Consider the following 25,133-nt stretch of genomic DNA (forward strand, 5'->3'; position numbering starts at 1 on the left):
GTAAAAGACCATTTCTACTCAGCAGGTCAGCTTTAGTAAGCTCTGGTAGGTACACAGCACACTGGACAGGAGACAAGTGCAAAATGGGAGGATTTGGCTTACTCAATTCCAGCCACTTAGAACTTTGGACTCTTCGGAGTTCCCATGATTGGAGCCGATATAAGTGGATTCTTAGGAGATACAAATGAAGAACTCTGCCGGCGCTGGATTCAGAAAATTGATAAGCAAAGCCTTTAATTTGAACACTTCCACAAGAACTAGGCCACATTATGTATCTTCTTTTACACTTGCATTGTGCTCTGGAAAGTCAAATTATGAGACTAGCTTTACTTATGTCTATATGTAGGTAGGGGCCTTTTACCCCTTCTCAACAGATTACTTGGATAAGAATTCAATTCGGCAAGAGCTCTCTACCTTTGGGATTCAGTGGCTGCATCAAAGCAACACCGGAAAAGACTTTTACTTCTCAACTGAGAGTTTTACTGCAACCAACATGTCCATCATCATCTCCAGTCTCATAAAACAAGCTTTTACTTCCTAACTAACTGCTACTATACCTATGTGTTGAAAGGTTTTGAATATTCTCGATGATTTTCATTGAACAATCTTGTGATAATTATATACAATGCTTTGCTTGGTGTCTACACAAAGGATTTCCTATTCTAGGCAAGAATCAAGTCCTAGAGAGACAAGGAATATATACAACAAATCAATGAAATAAATACTAATAAAACAGGAAACTAAATCACATCTCATTACACCCCCGCAAGCTGACGGGGCGGGGGAGCACAGGCAGCTTGGACTTAAGGAAAGAAAACTGAGCAGGAGATAGACCCTTAGTGAAGATATCAGCAATCTGATCAACAGTAGGGCAATAAGCAACAAGCAACTCATTGCGCACCACCTTTTCACGAACAAAATGATAATCAACCTCAACATGGCGAGTGCAAGAGTGAAACACCAGATTAGAGGCGAGAAAGAGAGTACTATTATTGTCACACCAAAGCTTAGGGCAAGGAACTGGAAGATGAAGATCAAGAAACAAAGCCCGTAACCAAGACAGAGTGGCGGCAGTGTAGGCAAGCTGATGGTACTCCAACTTAGTACTGGAGCGAGAGACACTGCGTTGCTTTTTGGAGCTCCAAGAGATTAAGTTAGTACCCAAATAAACGCAATAGCCACTAGTGGAGCGACAATCGTCAGGATCCCTCGCATAATCAACATCAGAATAGGCATTGAGATGAAGGGTGCTGGGCAAATAGAGTAACCCATGAGTAAGTGTGCCATTGAGATAACGAAGAATCGCTTAACAGTGAGCCAAGGAACAGTAGTGGGTTGGTGCATAAACTGATAAACTTGATTAACAGTAAAAGGCAATGTCCGGGCGAGTAAGGGTTAAGTATACTAAAGAGCACCAACAATACTACAGTACTAAGTAGGATCATAGAGAGGATCGCCATTAGAGAGGCTAAGACGACGATGACCAACAGCCGGGGTAGGCACGAGTTTGGCTTCGTGCATGTTAGCATGCTTGAGGAGATCCACAATATATTTGGTCTGAGTAAGAGATAGACCGGACAAAGTATGAGCAAGTTCCATGCCCAAAAATTAATGAGCGGGCCCAAGATCCTTCATAGAAAATTGACGACCCAAATCAGAAATAAGTGTGGTGATGCGAGCGGGATCGGAGCCAGTGACAAGAATATCATCGGCGTAAATCAACAAATAGATGCAAATAGAACCATGAATGTAGATGAAGAGTGAAGAATTGGACTTAGAGGCAGTGAATCCTAATTGAAGAAGATGAGAAGAGAAACACTGAAACCAAGCGCGAGAAGCCTGCTTCAGACCATAAAGAGAGTGACGTAAACAACATACATGATCAGGATAGGCAGGATCCACAAACCCAACGGGCTAGCGCATATAAACCTCTTCATCTAGGTAACCATGCAAAAAGGCATTTTGAACATCCAATTGACGAACAATCCAACCAAACTGCACAGAGAGAGCCAAGATAAGACGAATAGTAGAATGATTAACAACTGGACTAAAGGTTTCACCATAGTCCAAGCTCGGCTGTTGATGAAAACCATTAGCCATAAAGCGAGCCTTGTAACGCTAGATAGAGCCATCATAATTCCTCTTGACATGAAAAACCCACTTATTCGGTCGCACATTCATAGTGGGAGTACGAGGGACCAAATTCCAAGTCTCGGCACGAAGAAGAGCATTAAACTCATCTACCATAGCAAGATGCCATTCCTGATGCTTATTAGCCTGTGAAAAAGAGGTAGGCTCAAAAGTACCATCAGTAGAAGATAAAAACCAACGCATGATTAGCTTATTTAGGATTGGGTTTACGGATACCCTTGAGCATGAGTAACCATCGAATGAGCATGGGAGTCACTTACCAGAGATGTATTAGAAATATGAGGAGAAGATGTACTAGATGAAACAAGAGCGGGAGGCAGGAAGAAAAGTTTGCAGTTGGAGTTCCTAGTGTAGATCTGAAAGAATCAAGAAGCTGAAGGCATGGAGGGATTAACTTGTGGGTGAGAAGGGCATGAGGGATCAGTGGGCACGGCAGGGGAGATGGGCGCAGGAGCAGGTGCGGCATGGGTGATGGCAGAGATGGACGGGACTGGGCTAGAAGCACGAGTTTCTGTACGACGGGAGGGTCAAGTGTTGGACAAGGAGGACTAGGTAAAGGCTGCAACGCTGGAAGGCGTGGGCTGCAGGAAGACAAACTTGGGCCAGAGAGGATGATAGACAGGTTCGACGACGGAGAATGGTATGGAGAAGGAGCAGCATGAGCCTTGTTAAACGGAAAAGAAAATTCATCAAATAACACATGACGCGATAAAAAAAAACACGATTAGAAACAAGATCCAAACATTGATAACCCTGATGGTTCAAAGAATAACCAAGAAACACACATTTGGAAGACTAAAATTGTAATTTATTATTTATTATATGGTCGCAAATAAGGAAAACATGGGCACCCAAAAGTTTTTAAAAACGAATAATGAGGTTCTTTGTGAAATGATAATTCATAGGGTGATTTGTGCTGAAGCAACTTAAAAGGAAGATGGTTAATTAAATAAACAGCGGTGTGCATGGCCTCGGCCCAATAGGAAGGAAGTGAAAGAGGACTTGGAAGTAAGGGAATTACCCGCAGAAATGTAACCCTACTTCAACTTGCAGAGTGAAAAAGAGAGAAACCTAACGCCAGTTCATGAAAAAGGATTTCAAACTTGCCAATATAGTGCGATAAAGTACATCAGTGAAACAGCAAGACAAAACTGAAAAGGAACCCAGAAATAGAGATCAAAGTGGCATATTTCCATTATTAGCTCTCTATGAGTACAAAAAAATCAATAGAATAATGATGTATTACAATTTACACCAGTTCATGAAAAAGGCTTTCATAAAATACAATTGAGTTTCATATGTAAACAATAAACCTAAGCTAAGCTGCACCCATTATAGCAAAAGTTGATGGTTTTGGGCTGGGAACCACATGCCTTGACATGAGCTTCAGAGGAAGAATCTCCTGTTCAGAAAAACCAACATTTTCTTGAGCTATCTCCTCAGCATCTTCAGACTTCCAACTTCCAAGGGGTATGAAGCTAGGACAATCCGGAACAGAGGAAGCCAGTGCAGAAGACACTTGCTTAATTGGTTTAACGTCTCCAACCCCATTATCCAGTTTAGTCACAAATGGGTGGTTCTGTTAGTAAAGACAAAGACAAAACATAGACATCCCTAAATGGCTTGTCTACCACCTTGTTACTTTTCCTTGTTTTCTTCTTCCTTGTTTTAGGGATGGAAACTCTCCATGTTTCCCTCCATGTCTTGTGCATTGTTTGTAACTAATAATCACCTTGTATACTTGTATATCTAACCCTTCACCAAGTAAGTAATTGGATTGGCAGATTTGAATTCTCTGCAAAACCTATCTTGTTCTTCTTGTTCTACATTCTCAACTCTCTCAATTACACTATATTTGGCATGGTATCAGAGCAATCGATTTTGGTTGCCTCTGCATAACCTTGTTCTTGCCTAAATCTCTACCTATCCTTGCCCATAATTTGCTGTTATATTATTCCTACCTCATACTTTGCCTTGCCTCAAAATTGGTCTTGATCATCACAAGTTGTTTGTGTGCTCTTATTTGCTGAAGTTTTAAGCTATTTCTTCCTCTACATCCTTTTATATATTTACCTCATGGGCGACTCCATCAACGACTCCACGGGCGACTCCTCTAAAATCGACTCCACCAAGATCGACTCCACAACACCACCACCACCCCGGTCCTCTCATGACTACTCTCCAATTACTCCTGATAAGTTGGATGGGTCCAACTATCCTGCATGGTCTCGTAGTGTTCGCTTGGCCATCACTGCTCGTCGTATGGCTGGTTTCATTAATGGTAAAAAGATTGCCCCTGCCATTGATGATCCTAGCTATGAAGCTTGGGATGAAGACAACTGTTTGGTGCAGTCATGGCTCCTCAACTCCATGACCAAAAATGTACGTGCCTTATTTGATCACTGCTCAACGGCTTATGCGGTGTGGGACGCAGCTCGGAAGACATATACTGTCACACAGAATAGCTCCAAGTTGTACCAACTCCGTCGTCAGTCAGTCACCACCTCTCAAAGTGGTGAACCTGTGAATGTATTCTACGAAAAATTACACATAATATGGCAGGAAATTGACAGCCTCCGTCCCTGCAAACATACCAATCCCGATGATGTGGCTCTTCACCAACAAGCACTTGAGGTGGAACGTGTGTACGATTTTTTGGGAGGACTCGATCCCAACTTTGATTCCGTTCGTAGTCGGATTCTTGCCATGAATCCGCTTCCAGCAGTCATTGAAGCTTATGCACTAGTGGTAGAAGAAGATAATCGTCAATCTTCCATGCTTGGCGGTGGGAGTGCAATGACGGTCAAGCCATATCGGCCACCACACCGTACGTCCTCCGGACTTCCCCCCCGGGGTCCCAAAACTGACGATGCAAAGGGAACTCAGAAGTGCACTCATTGTGGTGGTGATCATCTTGTTGAGAAGTGCTTCAAGCTTCATGGTTATCCTGAGTGGTTGATCGGTTCATAATTGTATATTATTTCTTACCCTTCTAGCTTATGATTTGGTTATGTTTTTGAGTTAAACTTGTGCTTTTAATCCTTTTTGTGTTTATCTTTCAGTTAATTGAGCTTTAGGTAACAATGATGGCTTTGGAGAACATAATTCATGCAATTCAAGCATGTTAAGGCTTAATTTGGATGAATTGATGAAGAGCTTAAAGACAAATTCATTATGGCTACAGCCCCCTGCCAGTCCAGTTCCGTAGGTCATATTGCAAGCTTTGTTTCAGCAACCTACATAGCTCGGATGAGGCCACATTCTTCATGAAAGTTGCTCCAATTGGTGTGTACTATAACATATCCAAAATTCAGCCCCATTGGATAAATCTGGAGTCCGTTACCTAGCAAACACAGAACCATGCTCAGGATGGATCTTATCAGCGCGGAAAATGAGTTAGCAATTTGTTTCGGCCTTAACTTCTTCCTCCGACCTTGGATTGGCCCAAATAACATATGGCTGGAAAGAAGACATTCTGAACTTCAATTTAGAGTGCTTAAAGTCCTAATTTGATTAAGAGAAGCCCAAGTTGTAAGCCCTTGAAGTTGCTGGTCATGCTGACCTCAGCATGTGCTGGTTGGATGCTTGGTCATGGTGAGGTAGGTATGAGCTATCATTTCTGGTTGGAAGCTTGGTCATGGTGACATGAAGATGAGCTAGGGCTGCTGGTGGGATCTATTGGTGAAGTGCATCAACCAATTCAAGATTTTCTAATACAAGTGCATCACCCAATTTAGATTTTCTAATACAAGTGCATCAACCATTTCAGATTTTATAAAACAAGTGTTGTATGCATTAGCCATACTTAATTCAGATTTTCAGCTTCCTTAGGCCTATATATAGTGAGGTTTCCCAAGCTTGTAAACACACCCCAAGGGGGGGAGCTCTCAAACACTTCTCTAGAGCTCCCTTCCCTTCTCTCCCTCAAATTCTCTTAGTTTTCCTTTCTAGTTCTCAATTGATTGTAACAAAAATCCTTTTACTAAATTTTCCTTTAAGTCTTTCCAAGTTCTACTTTAATTTTCATTGTTATGTAAATTCTTTTCTTTAGTTTCAAGTTTGATTAGTTTCCAAGTTTCAATTATGGTTTTTGTTCTTATTCATTATGCTTATAAGTTAATATGCTTGTTTGAATGATTGATCACCATTTAGGCTTGCATGTTAGCTATCTTGGTTTGAATTAAGAGTATACACCATGCTTTAATTCGAATTGAACTATGAATAAGAAGAGTATGTATGGACATTCGACAACAGGGATTAGATACATGCTTGGTTGTTTAAATTGTTCTTCTATGCTTAATGGGTTCCTAATGCTTAGGTTAGACAACAAATGATCAAATTAGGGAATTAGGAACACAAGGTTATGACCACACACCATGGCTTAATCATACATTAGCTAGAATCAATCCGTTAATCTAATTGAACTTGGGAACTTATCTACTTGAGTTAGTTATTTTCTTTCTTTCTTGTTTTATTTATTTCCTTTCTTTTTCATTTCTGTTTTGTGTAGGGAAATGAATTGGATCATTCAATCACCAATCCTCGTGGGATCGACCTCGCACTTACATATGCTATACTACCAAACGGCTCGTGCACTTGCGAGTATCACAAGTTGAGGATGCAACTGAATCCATTTTGATGCAGTTGAATCTACACAACAGTGGTGGGATGCTTTCAAATCCCGCAACAAAACACCCAAGGCAGCATGTGTTATAACTACCGATGCCTCTCCATCTTCCACCCTACTCTCCGACTCCGAATCAGGTACACGACCCACTACATGGATAATTGACACAGGTGCCACTGATCATATGACTTTTGACTCTACTATGTTTTCCACAATATCTTCTAAGTCTCGTCATCCTTACATCACTAGTGCCAATGGAGTCCCCTCTAATGTTGCTGGTGAAGGAACTATATCACTTTCCCCTTCCTTATCTTTATCTCATACACTACTTGTTCCCTCCATCAATTGCAATTTGCTGTCTGTTGGAAAATTACTTGACTCACATAACTGTTATGCCACATTCTATCCTTCCCATTGTCTTTTTCAGGACCTCACGAGTCACGCGACGATTGGGCATGGTAAACGAAGGGGGGGGTTGTATTCCTTGACGGTCTCTTCACCACCAAGGGCAGCTCATACTCAAGGTTCCAGCTCACAAGCTCGCAATCAACATCAGATTTGGCTTTGGCATCGTCGTCTAGGACATCCATCCTTTGGCTATCTTCAACGTTTGTTTCCGTCTTTGTTTCGTGGCCTAGATCATTCTCAGTTTCAGTGTGAAACATGTGTATTGGCCAAAAGCCATCGAACTGTTTTTCCCTTAAGTGATAATAAAACGGAATTCCCTTTTGATTTGGTTCACTCTGATGTTTGGGGTCCTGCTAAAGTTTCTTCCAATGGCAAAAGATGGTTTATTACATTTATTGATGATTGTACTCGCATGACTTGGGTATATTTACTAGCTCATAAAAGTGACGTTTCCGCTGCAATCCGTGAATTTCATGCTATGATTACCACACAGTTCCAAGCCTCCATCAAAGTATTCCGGTCTGATAATGGTGGGCAATATGTGAACAATGTCTTGGCACATTTCTTTCGAGACCAAGGCATCATTCATCAAACCTCCACATCTTTCACTCCGCAACAAAATGGTGTCGCAGAGCGAAAGAATCGACAATTACTTGAGGTTACTCGTGCTTACATGCTGGATAAATCGGTCCCTCACTACTTATGGGGACATGCCCTTCTTTCTGCAGTATATGTAATTAATCGAGTGCCGAGTAGTGTTTTGAAGTTTGAAACTCCATTGAACACCTTGGCTCGTCATGTCTCTCTTCCTACAGTCCTCAAGCTGCCTCCTCGCATATTTGGTTGTGTTGTATATGCTCATGTTCCATCTCATCAAAGAAGTAAGCTGGACCCTTGTGCCATTCGATGTGTGTTCGTTGGGTATGGATCAACTCAAAAAGGATACAAGTGTTACCATCCTCCTACTCGTAAGCTCTTTGTCACTATGGATGCCACATTTCATGAAGATTTATCCTACTTTGAAGCTGCTATGCCCCCTTCTCTTCAGGGGGAGAGAAGGAATGAAGAGAAGGAAGAAAAAATCCAAGTCTGTGCAAATCCGACCGGTCGCAACCCAGAAGCGACCGGTCGCTTTCCTGAAACGACCGGTCGCACTGACCACAGCGACCGGTCGCCTTGCTCCAGCGGTGATGAAAATCGATTCTGTGACAAAGCGACCGGTCGTAATCCAGAAACGACCGGTCGCACTGACCCCAGCGACCGGTCGCCTTGCTCCAGCGATGATGAAAATCGACTCTGTGACAAAACGACCGGTCGTAATATAGAAGCGACCGGTCGTCCAGACTCCAGGGAGAAAAATCGACTCTGTGACAAAACGACCGGTCGCTCAGAACCCAGCGACCGGTCGCCAAGCACCAGTGAACTTCAAAATTTGGGCAGCGATGAAGGTATTGGAAAATTGTCATTCTTATTTGGTGAAGATCCCGGAGGAGACAATTCAAATGGTTGCTGCAATCAACAACAAAATACAACCCCTTCTTCTCAACCATCGGACCAATCGTCTCGTGATGAGGAAACACTTGAGGTAATTCCCGAAGCACCTAATGCTATACCATACACTCTCCCACCTAGGACCACTAGAGGAAAACCCAAACCTCAATATTGTCCTGACCTTACTGCCAAATCTAAATATCCCATTAATAACCATGTTTCAACTCATAGATTGTCAAAGTCATATGCATCATTTGTCAATCAATTATCTACTGTATGTGTTCCAAATAAGTGGCAGGATGCTATAACAGATTCCAGATGGGCTGAAGCAATGGCAATTGAAATGGAAGCTCTGGAAAAGAATTCTACATGGGAAATGGTCCAGTTGCCACAAGGGAAGAAACCAGTTGGATGTCGGTGGATATACACCATTAAATACAAAGCTAATGGATCCATAGATCGATACAAAGCTCGATTAGTAGCCAAAGGGTATACACAAACATATGGAATTGACTACCAAGAGACATTTGCACCTGTTGCCAAGATCAATACCGTACGTGTTCTCATGTCATTGGCTGCAAACCTTGATTGGCCACTATTGCAGTATGATGTAAAGAATGCATTTCTTCACGGGGAATTGCAAGAAGAAGTGTATATGGAACCACCACCAGGGACCTCCATGGCACTTGGTCCCAACACCGTGTGCAAGCTGAGAAAATCATTATATGGGCTAAAGCAGTCACCACGAGCCTGGTTTGGAAAATTCACAGATTCTATGAAGCGCTTTGGGTACACTCAGAGCCACTCGGATCACACTTTATTCTTAAAGCGTCGTGGTGACAAACTTACGGCCCTTATCATCTATGTTGATGATATGGTGGTTACCGGTAATGACAATGAAGAAATGAAGAATCTGCAGAAGCTCCTTGCTAGTAAATTTGAGATGAAGGAATTAGGTGAGTTACAATATTTTCTTGGCTTAGAAGTTGCTAGATCAACACATGGCATATTTCTATCCCAACGAAAATATGTGTTAGACTTGTTAACAGAAACTGGAATGCTTGATTGTAAGCCAGCTGACACACCTATTGAGCAGAACCACAAGTTAGGGATGTATCCAGACCAAGTACCCACTGACAAAGAAAGGTATCAAAGATTGGTTGGGCGACTGATTTATCTATCACACACACGCCCCGACATAGCTTATGCTGTGAGTATGGTGAGTCAGTTTATGCATCAACCAAGTGAGGCACACATGAATGCAGTAACTCGGATCATGAGGTACTTGAAGGCTGACCCTGCTAAGGGGTTGATATTCTCCAAACATACACATATGAACCCAGAAGGATACACAGATGCGGATTGGGCAGGATCCATCACAGATAGACGTTCTACTTCTGGATACTTTACATTTGTGGGGGGCAACTTAGTCACTTGGAGAAGTAAGAAGCAAAAAGTTGTGGCTAGATCAAGTGCTGAAGCAGAATTTAAGGGAATGGCTCAAGGAGTTTGTGAATTGCTCTGGTTACGGAGATTACTGAAGGATCTAAGAATTAAACCATTGAAAGCTACAAACTTGTACTGCGACAACAAATCAGCTATCGAGATAGCACATAACCCAGTACAACACGACCGTACCAAACATGTGGAAGTCGACCGACACTTCATCAAAGAGAAACTAGAAAGGGGTATAATCAAGTTTCCATTTGTAAACTCGGAAAACCAACTTGCTGACATCCTGACGAAGGCCGTATCAAGTAAAGTTTTCCATGACTCACTGGACAAGTTGGGCATGCGTGATATCTTTGCACCAACTTGAGGGGGAGTGTTAGTAAAGACAAAGACAAAACATAGACATCCCTAAATGGCTTGTCTACCACCTTGTTACTTTTCCTTGTTTTCTTCTTCCTTGTTTTAGGGATGGAAACTCTCCATGTTTCCCTCTATGTCTTGTGCATTGTTTGTAACTAATAATCACCTTGTATACTTGTATATCTAACCCTTCACCAAGTAAGTAATTGGATTGGCAGATTTGAATTCTCTGCAAAACCTATCTTGTTCTTCTTGTTCTACATTCTCAACTCTCTCAATTACACTATATTTGGCAGGTTCAAGAGCATAGCAGCAGTAAACCTCTCTGAAGTGTTCCACATAAAGCAACATTGCAAGAAATCTTTAGCCTCTTTTGATAACCAACCAGGAATGGCAGGAATTCTTGAAGCAAGCAGGGCAGTTAACAGGTCCCGAACGTCAAATACGGCGCCAGGTGTGAAATCCCATGGATGCCTCCCAGTTAGCATTTGCAGCACAACACAACCCAACGCCCAAATATCAGAAGGCTGCTGTTGAATTCCATAAACCACAGCTTCTGGAGACAAATACATTGGTGTGCCTCCAAAGGAAGGCTTCTCCCACTTCTGATTTGCCTTCTTTGTGAGCCCCAAGTCTCCAATTTTCCGCACAAAACGAGCACCACCAGAGGAACCAGCTGTCTCAGACACAAGCAGAATATTCTCAGGCTTGAGATCACAATGCACAAAACCCCTTTCGTGGATGTACTTAATCCCTTTCAAAATCGACTCAGTATACTTTCTGACTTGGAATTCACGCAACCCAAAACCCCTTGATTTCTCAATCAAATCCGCCATTGTTCCTCCATCCGCGTACTCCAAGAACACATTGAATAAATGACGGCCATCAGCGCCAATCGTCTCATCCTCTCCATAGCAGTTGATAACAAAAGGGCAGCGACGAAAAATGTAAAGAAGAATATCTTCCCCCATCAGATCATGCGCCTGAGAGGCCAATGTCGATTTCACGGCCACAATCCTCGGCACACCCTTCAAACACAACCTGGGTTTTTTCACGAAACCCAAATAAACGGACCCGAATCCGCCTTGGCCGAGCATCGGCCCTCGAACCCACTCGCAGCCACTTAGTGAAACTGTCAAGTAATGATCTGCATGATCTGCAAAATCGTCTGCAACTATTATCTCATCATGGGTTGCTCTTTTTCTCTTGAGACCCGCCATTGCTTTTGTACACTTTGTTCAAAAGTGAAGAACAAAGCTTTTTCCGAAGATACAAAGATTCTGGGTTGTAGAAGAAGAGCAGAACTTGTGGGCTAACAAAAACAAAGGACACGACGGAGAACAAGAGCAGAACTTGTGGGTTGTAGAAGAAGCAGGGGAAGCAGATCGCAGATCGATTGATGAACAAACAAGTCGATGATGAAGAAGAGAGTTGGAATTGAAAGAAACCCTTTAGGCTTTACGAAAGATCTGGGTATTCTTGACGCTGTTGGGGTTTTTCGAAATCCAAGTTTCCCTTTCCTAGTTGCGTTGGGAAATTGGGTATATATAACTTTCCAACGGTCATTTGTTTCTTTTACTTTCGCCGCGGCCATTTATTGCGATGTAATTAATAATCCAATAAAATATATTATTTTTCTCTTTTTTGAAGTCAAATTTGAAATAGCTTCGTAAATCTGAAGTCACTCTCATCAGTATTACAGCTGTGAACTTATTTGTAATTTAAATCTTTTTAGATTTTGTCGTTATTGTATTTATGAACTTAAAACCTAAACATTATCCATTTTATCTAAAAATTGTTTCTAATTCGTTTTAAAAAAAATTGGACTATTAGGAAACTCTCTTTTATCCCTAATTAAACTTTAGAATTAGGGGTGTAAGTCAGTTTGGAAAATTCAATTATAACCGATTTTGATCTGAATATTTCCAAAAAAAATCCGACTCTGATAAATAAGATATATGAAAATACCGAATCTGATATTTCCGTTAAATGAGACCCACACCATTCTCGAACAAGAAAGCTTGAGGCTTTGCAAGCATAGGCGAAAAGTCAAAACCAATTTCCAGTTTGAACCATTTTCAACTCACACAACCTAAACCATGAACCCGCCAAATGAAGACGACATGTCGTGCGATATTTGATTAAGCACTGGTCCATTAAAAATGAGACACATGGAAGGTAGCCAAGCTGTTCGATTCTTCATCCACTCAAATTTTTCTTAGCTTTCCCATTTCTATGACATGATGGTAATAACTGATGGGCATGAGGACAGGCACCATATATTTTTTTTTATTTGCAGATAATAATTTCCTGTTGAACTGAAAACTGATGTGGTATAGAACAATTGTGTTGGGCTTATAATTGTACCCTCTTTTGAAAAAAGAAAAATACAAGACTGAAAATAATAGATACGCCTCCATCGAAAATTCTACGGTGGACCTGGTGCATGAATTCGCCAGATCCTATTGAACGTTAGATTTCACTAAAATTTCATGGGCAAATCTACACCATTGAATGGGATAACCTGAAAACCTGCTAAGTAGGTTAAAAGAAAATTCTCAACCCGTCAAAACCTATGAAAATTCTATAGTGAACCTGGTGCATGGATGCACTAAGTCCTATTCACCGTTTAGGATTTAGAGTTTAGGGATGCCCAAATTTGAAATGGCTTCGTAAATCTGAAGCTACTCTAATCAATAAGTATTACAAGCTGTAAACTTATAGCACCAATACAATGCATTTTTGTTTCTATTTTATTTGTAACTAGCCCCTTGGCAATTGGTTTTTCTTTTTTTCTTTTTTTTTTCTTTTTAGAATTAAGAAAAGATAACATGGGTACTTATGTTCCATAAAAGTAGAATCTATTATCTGATTTTGTTTTAAATTTTAATTTTTTTAATATGAAAAAAAAATGTGAATTTACCATATTATCCTCATTTAATTAATAATTTCAATTCTAAAGAAATAAAGTGTTTTTTTTTTGTCGCTACTCCCTTTAAGTCGTTTTTTCTCTTTTTCAGCTTTGCCTAATGGACTGAAAATCAGTGACATTGACCATCTTTATTAACTTAAAACCTTATCTTTATCCATTTTATCTAAAAATTGTTAATCCAGCTTTACTGTCTAACCCGTAAATAAATAAAAAATTGAGTTAATTTCAATTTATTATCTTGAATTTTTAACTAAATTGCATGGTAATAACGGTCTTTTCAATTTGAACACTTGTACGTTTCAAAATTGTGATAATATAATTCTGTCATTAGACTGATTATCAAGAAGAATTAATTGTGATAATATAATTGTGTGTGTGTGTGTGTGTGTGTTCTTTTTATGTCCTTAAACTTGGGCTTCATTGATTTCTCATCCAAAACTATTTGAATGAAGAAAGCTGTCCCCTTCATGAGACTGGAATTGACCATGGCCTGCCATGACAATTGCGATGGCTTTTTCCCTGTTCTGTTTTAGGTTTCAAAATCTAAGAGAAACCCTGATGGAAACAAAGAAACGATCAAAATGCACAATTTAAATTTGATTTACAAACACACAAATGAGTGCACGAGGAAATTTAAGGGTGGTTTGGAGTGCCAAAATCACCCTATATCATAACAAATTTCTAACCTTCCATGGCTAATCTTGCATTTCCCTCGCGAAAGGGATTTGTCAGGAATTTTTCATGTCCATTCTTATTCAGGGAAGTGAAATTGAGTTATTTCGAATTCCAATGTTCGAAAATGTTGTTGAAAATAGTTGAGGTAATTGTGCACTGGTGTAAAGTTGTGTGCAAGTGTGTCTTCTTCTAATGGATTAAGATTCTCCTGCATCAGACTCATAACAAAGCAAACAATTCAGCAGAGGACAATTCACATTCCTATTCAAGTACCCGTTAACTCAACTATATCTCAATTTTTCTCATCAATCTCTACTCACTTTTGACCAATGCCCTGGAAGCACTAAACAAGTAATTGATCTTAATCCATTTAAGAAGACGGCGAACCAGTGCACAAATAAAAATTGATCGTAGACAATAAATTATACATTGGAACTACTTACATATAAGAAGAAGAAAAAAAGAACATCAGTAACAAGCAAATGTTCAAAATCATATGCTTGCACGCTCAATTTACTGGAAAAGAGAGGCAGTAATAGCTAATTACATGGAATGACCTACTGGATTAGGAAAAGAGAGAGTACTTACACCGATTCTGGTTCCCCATCATAAACTAATGAATATGAAGCCTAATACACTATCAGAAACATCAACTTATGTCTGTGTGCAAGTGTGTCTAATAGAGAGATTCCTGCATCTGACTGATAATAGTGCAAACAAATTATGCAGATGTCGCATTACCATTCAGCCAATTCACTCGTTCTCAATTTTCTCATTATCTCAACACCCTTTTCGCCAATGGCCTAGAATTACTCACCTGTAGCAGTGACTTTATGATAAAAGAACTAGCATCCAAATAAGAAACAGATCATGGAACAATAAAGTATGCTTACAAACTACTTCTACCAAAAACATAGCACAAGAATGTTCAAAATGATGTGGTTACAGCAGCTCCATTTGCCACATAATCAAGGGGATGAGCCTAAATTGTAGATGATGTCACGTATAAAACCTTCCAACGAACACATCAACTTCATATGAACTTAGAGGAATTTCTAAAGGCAAAAAAACATCAGTAATAACCAACAGTATGAATCACATGACACAATCTCCTTATTAAGGAAGTTTGAAGCGGTGAATTACTTTCTCTCCCCATTCCTGGTTTGATCTAATGTTTGGACTGCACATCAAGGTAACCCTGCCCTGTCCTTGAATGAAACTAAAACTTCCATTCTAATAAGGACAGAAGTACAACTTAATTGTTAAGATTTGAGGAAAAATGTTGCATAGTTCTGGCATTTCTCCATAAGTACAATTTAAAATACATTACAGGAATTTCCATCACAACAATTGAAATACACTGTTATATGTTTTGTGGACACAGTTGTTGAGATGTTTTTTGTTTCCTGTTAATTTTCTCGTTCTTTTGACGATTGCCATGCCCTAGTCTTATAACAGCCACTTAAGCAATAACAGAAAACTTCAAACAGTTAAAATGTTGGAAGTGACTCTTCTTTCACATCAGTTCAAACAGCTAAGTGAAAGGACAAAAAACTAGTTCTACACCAATTAACTCAATGTCCAGGGCCAATTAAAACTTTTTCTGCAAATTACATATTTGCATTACATTCAGGTTAGGGGGCGCGGGGGTCCATAAAGTATTCAAGATTACAGTCCCCATTTTAGAAAATGACAACTGTTTTGTTCAAAATCGAACATGACAGGAAGCAGCCATCAATTCCACTGTTACATCCTCAGAAACACAAGCAAAGATACAGGACTGGAAGGCAACCTCACAATCAAATCATAAACTGTGCTTCTCTTTACCACACAAACCATGTGAAAATCTGAATTTAAGATGTCATCAGTTTGACTGAATTCCCTACTCTCAGAAACATACTATGCCAGATCAAACAAACTTCGAACAGCCCAATTGCATTTCTCAGCTCACCTTGTTCAGTGTTACTCAGAGAGTTATACTGCCTTTATCCCCTTAATTTGAGCTCTACAACCCAAAAAAACTAAAAAGAGGTTCACAAATGATCATGACCCACAATTGGTACATGAAAAATTGAACAAAACATGAAAAATTGCATCTTAACATGAAAATCAAAAGAAGTTTATATAAATGAACCAAGACTTGCAATTTGTTTTGAAGATCATGAAACAGGCCAAATATCTCAGTTTCAGTTACAGGCATTATTTAGAACCAGCATATCAAACACAGAAATCAACAAAACACATCTGAAACACACAATTACAATCAGAAACCGCTGGATGTACCTACGGTTCTCCACCGAGCTCGACTCGAAGATTGTCGTATGGGTACACTTTTGGAGCAAATGGGATCTTAGATGCCTTGTCGTTCCACACGGCCAACAAACCCAAAGAAGCAAAGAAGCTCAAACCCCCACAGAGCCAAGCCAAAGCTTCGTACTTTCCTACGGTGTCGGCGATGCGATCAATACAGGGTTCGGGAAACGGCGTGCCGTTGTCCCAGATGAGCTCGTCGTTTACTTGAAGGGGTCTGTTGGGGACGATGTGTTTGCCGACGGGAAGGCCCATGCCGGCGCGGAGACGAAGAGAGGAAGCGACGGAACGGGAGACGACGCCGTTTCCGCCCATGATCTTGGAAGCCACACTGCTCAATCTCCCTGCCATTTCTGGAAATGCTTCTTCGTTTTCTGTTTCGGAAACCTAAACCAACAAAATCAATCGCACTTGGATTCTGGAATTGAAGGAAAGGAGATGACAGCCACCAAACGATGTCGTTGCCGAATGTATCCTTGTAGTTGAATGGGCTGAACATTCTGTGTTTTATCATCTTGGGCCCAAATTTTAAAAAAATGCCCACGCACATATTTCTTCCCACATGACCCACTTCCAAGCAAACAGGTCAACGGATCGATAAGCCTAATCCAGCTATAAATTCATGGGCCCGTTTGGATCTACGGATTTCAGCAAAGAGATTGTAACGAGAGGTTATTATATGAGGGGGTCCTTCATAGCCATCAGATCAATTAAAGAGTTATTATTGGATGACCAGATCATATCCGTCAACACACTTCCTCACCATAGCCCCCTCATTGGAGAAGCTTCTAGACTTCCATTTTTTTCTTGTAGTTGCAAGATCATCGATGCACCTATTCAACGGCTACAAATTCCACATTGGAAGATTGATGGACGAGATGAGGGCGTGAATTTGAATAGCCCATATGTAAATCATGTTGTTTGGGTCCACTTTAAGTAAGTGGATTTTTATTTCCATCTAGAATTTGACGAGTTAAAATTTGAGAATTTGAAATCCATCGAATTTTCTAATTCCATTCAAGCCTCTCGTATCTCTAACCTAGGGTTCCATAGTAATTAAGCTCTCTCTCTCTCTCATGACGACACCCTCTTTTATGGCGGTTGCAACGGTTGTTGCTCTTCCATGTCTATTGCATTTCACCACGTAATTTTGTCTTCATTGTCATCTCTAATGGCTAATTCAAGAGCTATTATTGGACGACCAGATCTAATCCCTCAACACACTTCCTCATCATAGACCCTTCATTGGAGAAGCTTCTGGACTTCCATTCCTCTCCTACAATCGCAAGCTCATCGACGCTCACGCCTATTTCAATAGCTACAAATCCCACATTGGAGATTGATGAACGAGACAAGGGGGTGAATTTGAATTTGAATAGCCCAAATATAAATCATGTTGTTTGGGTCCATTTTAAGTAAGTGGATTTTTATTTGGGCTAAATCCGTCCAGAATTTGACGAGTTAAAATTTGAGAATTTGAAATCCATATAAAATAAAAGGGGGGTATTCAATAAGGATTCTAGAGCATTTTAAAAGAATTTTTTTAAGTGCCAAATTTCATGAAACTCTATGGAACTTTTGGATTTCGTATAGACTTGAGAAGAGTTCTATATAATTTTATTATAAGATTTGTATGGCTTTTATTTTAGACTTTCATAATTTCTTTAACATATTTCTTTAAACGAATGCTAACTTTGGCATCCTTACCCAAACAATCAAAAAGCCAAGAAGAGATGTTTGCTTTTCGCGGAGCAGTAAGTGGTGCTTTGTTTCTTTAGGACATTTGTTTCTGATTGCTCTCTCATTTGGCACTCTGTATAAAAAGTATGGTGCAATAGCTATATGATTTCGGAAGAAACTTCAGATCTTTCTTCTTCTATTTTTTTTCTTCTTGTGGTTACTAAAGACTTCAAATACATAAACTCTCTTCCCTAGTGATTTCTAACCAGATAGTTAGGTCAAACATAGTAATGATGAATGATATTCTTTTAACAAAAAGCAAAATTCATAAGAAATTCACAAGAAATATAGTGAAAATGTATAACAAATTTGAAAGCAAAGTTTAAGGAAAATATTCAACATTCATTCATTATCCTTGATTCTCATTGTTGTCATTGTGCCCGGCATCTCTCCACATATTCAAAGCTATACCAACTCTCCATTCATTAGCATTTTGTCGTTGTTGTTCTTGTGTTTGGAAACCTAGTTCAAGATCCTCTTCATTAACCGGTAACCATGAAGATGAAGAAGATTCGTTCTCCAATTCAACAAGAAATTTGTCAGATCTACACTCTCTTCAAAGAAAGTTGTGTAGTCCTACACAAGCTAACATTGGTCTGTTTGTGTCGTATATTGGAATGGAGGTCCGAATTTGAAAATTGTGAATTGTGATTTAAATATACCAAATATCCTCTCAATGACATTCCTCAAGAACGCATGACAAAAATTGAACAACTCAACTTCATTTGCAGGTTCACGACCTTGACCACCAAACTCTTGGAGATGATATCGAAACAAAAAACAATCCCAAAAACCAATCATTTCAAACAAATCAGTAATTCCCAAAAACTCTATAAAAAAAACCACTCATTCCAAATTGTAGGGATATCCAATTTGAGTGCTCCTCATGAGACATTTTTAAAAATGCATCCTTTTTTGTGTTAGTATTCAACAAAGAAAGCGTTATATAACGAGCACGTTCATCCAAATTTGGGGTTTCCTTAATGGCATCCCACAGATAACTCTACTACTCTCTCTTTTTTCCTTTTTGCCAATAGGTTATGGACTCCCCGGAAGTGGGTTGCAATTGAATCACTACTAAGGCTAATTCTTCCCATAGCTTGCTGGGTGGTCTAATTTGAGATAGCATTCCCTTCCAAATATGTTCTAGTTCGTTTCCTCTCGCTTGAGCTTTCTAAGGGACCTTCCCAATTAGTGCCCTGAAAGGGTAAGGATGAAGAAGAATGTCTGAGTGGTGGATCTTGGTGTGGTGGTTCATTATGATTTGGTATAAAGGCCTAACTTTCATCATAAAAAACAAAGTCCTCTATTTCAACACGTCTATCTTCCACCCTAAAAGTTCTTGCATCAGTATCATCTCCCAATCCTAATGAGTTTCTTCCAATAGCAGTTGCATTCCCAATTACAATTTGCAGATCCTCATAGTCCTCACAAGTTTTTGTTTGAATCCTTGTGTCTTTTGGGTGGGACTATAACAAAAACAATAAAATAATAATTATTTAACATAATTATGTATTCAAGTTACCACATAGAATTATTTAAAGAAAATTTAATAACCTAACCTTAAAGTAGTCTTTCCAAACTTTTTCAGGAGCAGTGAATTTCTTTGTGGTTGGATCCCACCCAAACCCAGAGCTGTGACAAATAAGCTATGAATATTTTTGATACTCTTTTAAAGTATTTCAACTGACTCTGGTATTGAGAATAGGTTTTGTGACACCTAAGTTTTTCATTAATCTTGGGAAGTATTTTGGTTTCTATAGTTGCCTTGCTTAACATGCCATTAGCATCACACCATCCACAGGATGCAGCATCAACCATGAGTTGCAACAACATTCTATTCTCTTCCACACTCCAAGCGTTATAATCTTGTTTGCTCTTCCTTTTTCCCTTTACTTAAGTTGTGCATTTTCAAACTCTATTTAAGTGGTGCAACTATGAATTTTATCATATCAATCACAAGTGAAGCATAAAAAATATACGAAACCCATAAAACACTATAGATGTTGAAAGATAATTATCAAAACAATGCCAAATTTCCTTTTCTTATCCAAAGAAAAAAGTTTGCTTTGAGTTTTGGAAAGATAATTATATTTGTTCAGTTAACGTTTTACCCGTTAACTATTCACTATCAGATACCTTAATTAGTTGAAAGGAAAGTAAAATCTACAACTAATGTACCTAAAAAATGTACATTAGCAACCATAGATCCTAACAGACACATCTTATGTTGGCTTACATTGTATCATCCAATAGCATTCCACTGCAAAGTTTTTGCTAATGTACCCTTTAACTATTCACTATCGAATACCTTTATATTTGTCTCAGTTTTTCTCCCACACAATTGAATACACACATGAATATCACCAATAGCATTCGACTGCATACGTTCACAAACAAATTCAGAAGTTGCATGGACAACTTATGAACATGAATGTCACATTTTTCAGTTTCCTATCCAGTGATTTAGCGAACAATTCTTATAAAGTTGTATATACACTACTAGAAATATGGCTACTACCCATTGATCATCTAGACACAATTTCATAAAAGTGTCTTGTGATTTGTTTTTTTTAAAAACTAATTCCAAAACCATGCCTATTAAAGGTGTTTGGGATAGACAATGATGTGTAATACAAAAAAGTGATTTTAATTATTTTCCTTTAATATTTGGGCCTTTTTATCAGTCCTAACTTGACATTATTAGTCCGAACTTGTCAAGGAAGCTGCAGCCTATTTGGCTCCACTCACAAATAACACAAACAAGCTTGGTTGGCTCCCTTTACAAACTGACTTGGCTCCCCTTCACTCAGTTTTAGCATTTGGCCTTAAATTGGATACTGATTTTAAATGTTAGTCTCTTCCATTTAATTCTATATTTTGAATGGTTTGAATGGCACCTGCAAAATAGTAGCAAAAGTAATATTAATGTTGGCATTCATTGATGATTAGTATCTAGTTGTACAACTAGTAGTTAGAGTAAATTTACAATTTGTTTTTTAATTAAGGGTTGATAGTCGTTGGGCTATTATTGGTGTGGTATACGCACAGTCAACCAAGAAATAAAAAGAAAGAGAGCTATTGCTAGTATGAATAACGTCCAATATAATCATTTTTGTTCACTACCTCATCACTGTATAACAAACTAATTTCAACCTCACAACAATTACTAATTTCAACCACACAACAATAACATTAAAATCCTTTTCCTGATGGTAGATATAAAACTAATAAAGGCACACAACTCAATATAAAATCATAATGAAGCTTAGTTAGATCATCCAATCATGGTTTTGTTAACTACTAATCCATGATTAACAGTATTGAATTCTACAAATAGTCATTCTTCCTTCACAATGCTTTTGTATATTAGAAGCCAGCATACACCAAGAACCTCCCACTACCATGCTCCCCAAGTTGGTCCTTTCAACTTTGGACCATTTCCTCCTCCAGTTATTCAATAATCTAATGTTGATGAGGAAGTTGAGGTAAATAATCATTTCGTTGGTAGTTTGATTTCCCCTAATGTTTATGGTAATGTCCTAAATTCTATTGATTCTGATTTTGACCATGATTTCAACATGCATAATGATGAGAAGAAGCTGAAATTTGAACCATGTATTGAGCAATAGTTTGAAGAGTATTATAATACTCTAGGTGAAGGTTATGTTTGTAGCCCTATTGCCCTAATATCCCAAACATATTCTGAGGGTTCTAACATTCCTAAATATCTCACTCCATCACCAAACCCCCTTATCAACATATACTGTCCTATGTTTGATAACAAATTTAAAGAGTTGGTCCTTCTAAACCTTCCACCTATGGGTCCTAACATACTTCCCTCATCATCAAACAAGCATGGGCTTGTTGACGGAAACTATGAAGGCTATAAAACTCTAATCCGTAGCCCCAAGTCCCCGAAAATCATCTCTAATTACCATCCTAGTTATTCATATCGATATGGTTCCATTGAGATGTGCAATGCTTTGGCTTGGGAAGAAGACCCGGATTGTGTTAGTACTAGAAGGAAGCCTAACTGCACTCAAAAGTATCAGTGCAGAAGCAATTGTGCAGCTTGCACGTACGTTGGTGGCCAACGTTTCTGCAATTGGCTAAATGGGGACGTGAGTAAAAATGTTGTTGAAGGGGATGATGCAGCTGAATTGTCTCAGTCCTTGTGGGCTGCTGAAGTTCCTGATTCCTTGGAAGAAGCTGCATCTGAAATGGATACTGTGGGAAAAATGGATATGACAACATAAATGGTAAGATATGCCTCATTGACAACAACTGAACAACAAGACAATGTCAACTAATATGCTTTTTTGGTGACCTTCATTGTAATCATGTTGTATTTTGGTGACCACTTATGTGGTTATATATGCACACTTGGCCTTTTGTGGATACTTCTAGGCCTATGGTAGTACTCACTAATCTGCATACTATGTGTTATAGTCTCTATGTAATACTTCATGCATAAGTGCATGCTAACTATGTCTTCCTTATTGGTAAAATATATGTTTTTTCTTCTTAGGATTGTAATGTCAAATATTTAACTTGTGCATGTTCTTGGTTCTTTTGTTTACTAGGCTTTATTCAGACTATACTAACTTTATTCATGCCCTCCCAGATCAAACCCAACTATAGACATAATTACTTACATCACCGTACTTTAAAAATGAATACGAGTTTTTGCTTAGTCAGGCATTCATATGAACAGACATGAACCAGACCACTTCTAACCAAACTCACCATCACACCCTAACATAGCAAATCAAAATGATTAACTTCTTAAGGGAGCTTATTGAGGGTTTCAACATAGCAGACCTGGGAAGAGATGGAGAGACACAACCACCTCAACAAGAGACAACATTACAACAAGATAATCTGAAAAATTTGTGGAACGAGTCAGCCTTCAATGGTGACCTCAACAACAACGTCGAAGGTATGATAAATGAGGCGAGCATTGGTTCGAGTAGACGCCAGCCAAGGAAAGGAAGGGGATGAAACAAACATAATTGGGTTGTAAATAACCTTGAGAAGGTACAATTCAACTCAAATGGACAGGTTGAAGTACCAAGGAGGACATGTGCAAAATTTTCTAGGTTCATCGAGATGGTTACGAAAGAGAAATCAAGATTTCCCGTCAATATCACAAATTTCAGCATACTTTCGAAATTGATTTGCAATAAAAAATGCTTGGGAGCATATAAAGGTATTCACTTTTTTTTTATGCTCAAACATGCAAAGGTATTCTATAGGGGTATAATTACAACAGTAAAGTCAAACTTAGGTGACATATCTAAGTAAACTCAGATGACTTGGACCTTGTTTAGGACTCTTAAACATCCTGTGAAATATTAATTTGCATACAAAGATTGCTTTTCATATTTTAATTGACATAGTCATTCTGCCGATTGTTTGAAGCAGTATTAATGGCTAAAAGGCAATTGTCATCCTGGAAAACTCTGAACATCTGCTAAGTGCCCACTTTTTGGGGGAGGTCTTCAAAGTTAAAATTGTGGGTTGACTTTCAATGGAAAAAGAATGTTGTCCCTTCTCAACCTTAAACAAAATAGTTGGAACAGAGCATATGAGAAAAGGACATGTTATATATATATATATATATGCATTTTTTTAATTTTCTAGTTTGTGCCTTCTCAAGGTTGATGTGCTTGCAAGTTTTCCAGTTTTCTAGTCAATTGACATTAATAAACTGAACCCAACACTGTCTCAAGCAACGCTTGATTGGTCTGGTCCCCAAACTCAAGCACTGGAGAGCAAGATAAAAATTAATGTTGAAAGGAAGCTTTGTGATCATTGGAAGCACTTTAAGGCCACCTTATGGAGGGATTGGTATGCACCTTGTGCTGGGACATAATAACGGTTTGTTTGTGACGATGACCGTGTCCACAAGTATCATTGGAATGCATTGGTGGTCTATTAGGATGGGACTCAAGGTCAGGTAAGAAGTTCAATCCTGATTTATATTTTGTAAGAGTTTACTAATATATTGCATATTGATGTTTGTTTATGTAAAACATGATAGGATGCTTAAAAATGGTCGGCAACGAATAGAGCTAATAGGAGAAAATTGAAGATGAGCCATATGAAATAGCAACAGACAATAACAGAGAATTATAGTGGTTCGGCTATTGATGCCTACATCCACTTTGAATGAAATTGTCTTATTCATCATAGCACAGCAAGACAGCTCTTTAGAGCTTTATAGATGGGTACAACACAAGGAAATAATAAACAATTATACACTGCTCAAGGTAGGCATGCAAATGTAACATGCACCCGAGACAAGCATGCTCCACCACTCAAGCATGCTTCATCACTACACAGCTATCCAAACAATGGATAATATAATAATTTAGTATTCCAACACTCCCTCTCAAGCTGGTGCGAAGATATCAATTGAGCCAAACTTGGACAAAATTTTGTGAAACTGAGCTGAGGGTAACCCTTTGGTGAATATATTGGCTAGTTGTTCACCACTTCGAACGAAGGATGTTCGAATGATATTGGATTGGACTTTTTCTCGGACAAAGTGACAATCCACTTTAATATGCTTTGTTCTTTCATGAAACACATGATTAGATGCAATGTGTATTGCAGCTTGATTGTCGCAGAACATATCCATGGGAAGTATAGGATTGCACCCCAAATCTCGAAGTAAAGCTTGAAGCCAAATCATCTCACTAGTTGTGGAAGCCATCGCTCTATATTCTGCTTCTGAACTTGAGCGTGCCACTACATTTTGCTTCTTGCTCTTCCAAGTGACTAGGTTTCCATCTACAAATGTACAATATCCGGTTGTGGATCTTCGATCCACTTGACATCTTGTCCAACCAGCATCGCTATACCCAATTATCTCAGTATGACCGTTGTTCTTCATCAATATCCCTTGCCCCAGGGTACCCTTCAAATACGAGAGAATTCTGTTTATTGCTTTCAGGTGACTGGTTCTTGGGGCATGCATAA

General features: G+C 39.0%; 2 protein-coding genes across 2 annotated transcripts; both read right to left on the reverse strand.

Annotated features, from left to right (window-relative positions):
- Positions 1-1,608: 1,608 nt before the first annotated feature.
- Positions 1,609-12,038, reverse strand: LOC148295616 (mitogen-activated protein kinase kinase kinase 20-like). Its single transcript, XM_088250542.1, has 6 exons — positions 10,774-12,038; positions 3,518-3,730; positions 2,412-2,507; positions 2,176-2,277; positions 1,930-2,076; positions 1,609-1,839 (listed from the first exon to the last, which is right to left on the reverse strand). Exons 1-6 carry the CDS (start codon positions 11,707-11,709, stop codon positions 1,609-1,611), a joined length of 1,725 nt encoding a protein of 574 aa, XP_088106668.1. The 5' UTR covers positions 11,710-12,038.
- A 4,155-nt stretch (positions 12,039-16,193) lies between these two features.
- Positions 16,194-16,849, reverse strand: LOC110767507 (NADH dehydrogenase ubiquinone 1 beta subcomplex subunit). Its single transcript, XM_021971060.2, has one exon. It carries the CDS (start codon positions 16,755-16,757, stop codon positions 16,380-16,382), a length of 378 nt encoding a protein of 125 aa, XP_021826752.1. The 5' UTR covers positions 16,758-16,849; the 3' UTR covers positions 16,194-16,379.
- Positions 16,850-25,133: the final 8,284 nt, after the last annotated feature.

The sequence above is a fragment of the Prunus avium genome, chromosome 3, assembly GCF_965620075.1.
Source record: "Prunus avium chromosome 3, drPruAviu1.hap1.1, whole genome shotgun sequence".
Taxonomy (NCBI): Eukaryota; Viridiplantae; Streptophyta; class Magnoliopsida; order Rosales; family Rosaceae; genus Prunus; species Prunus avium.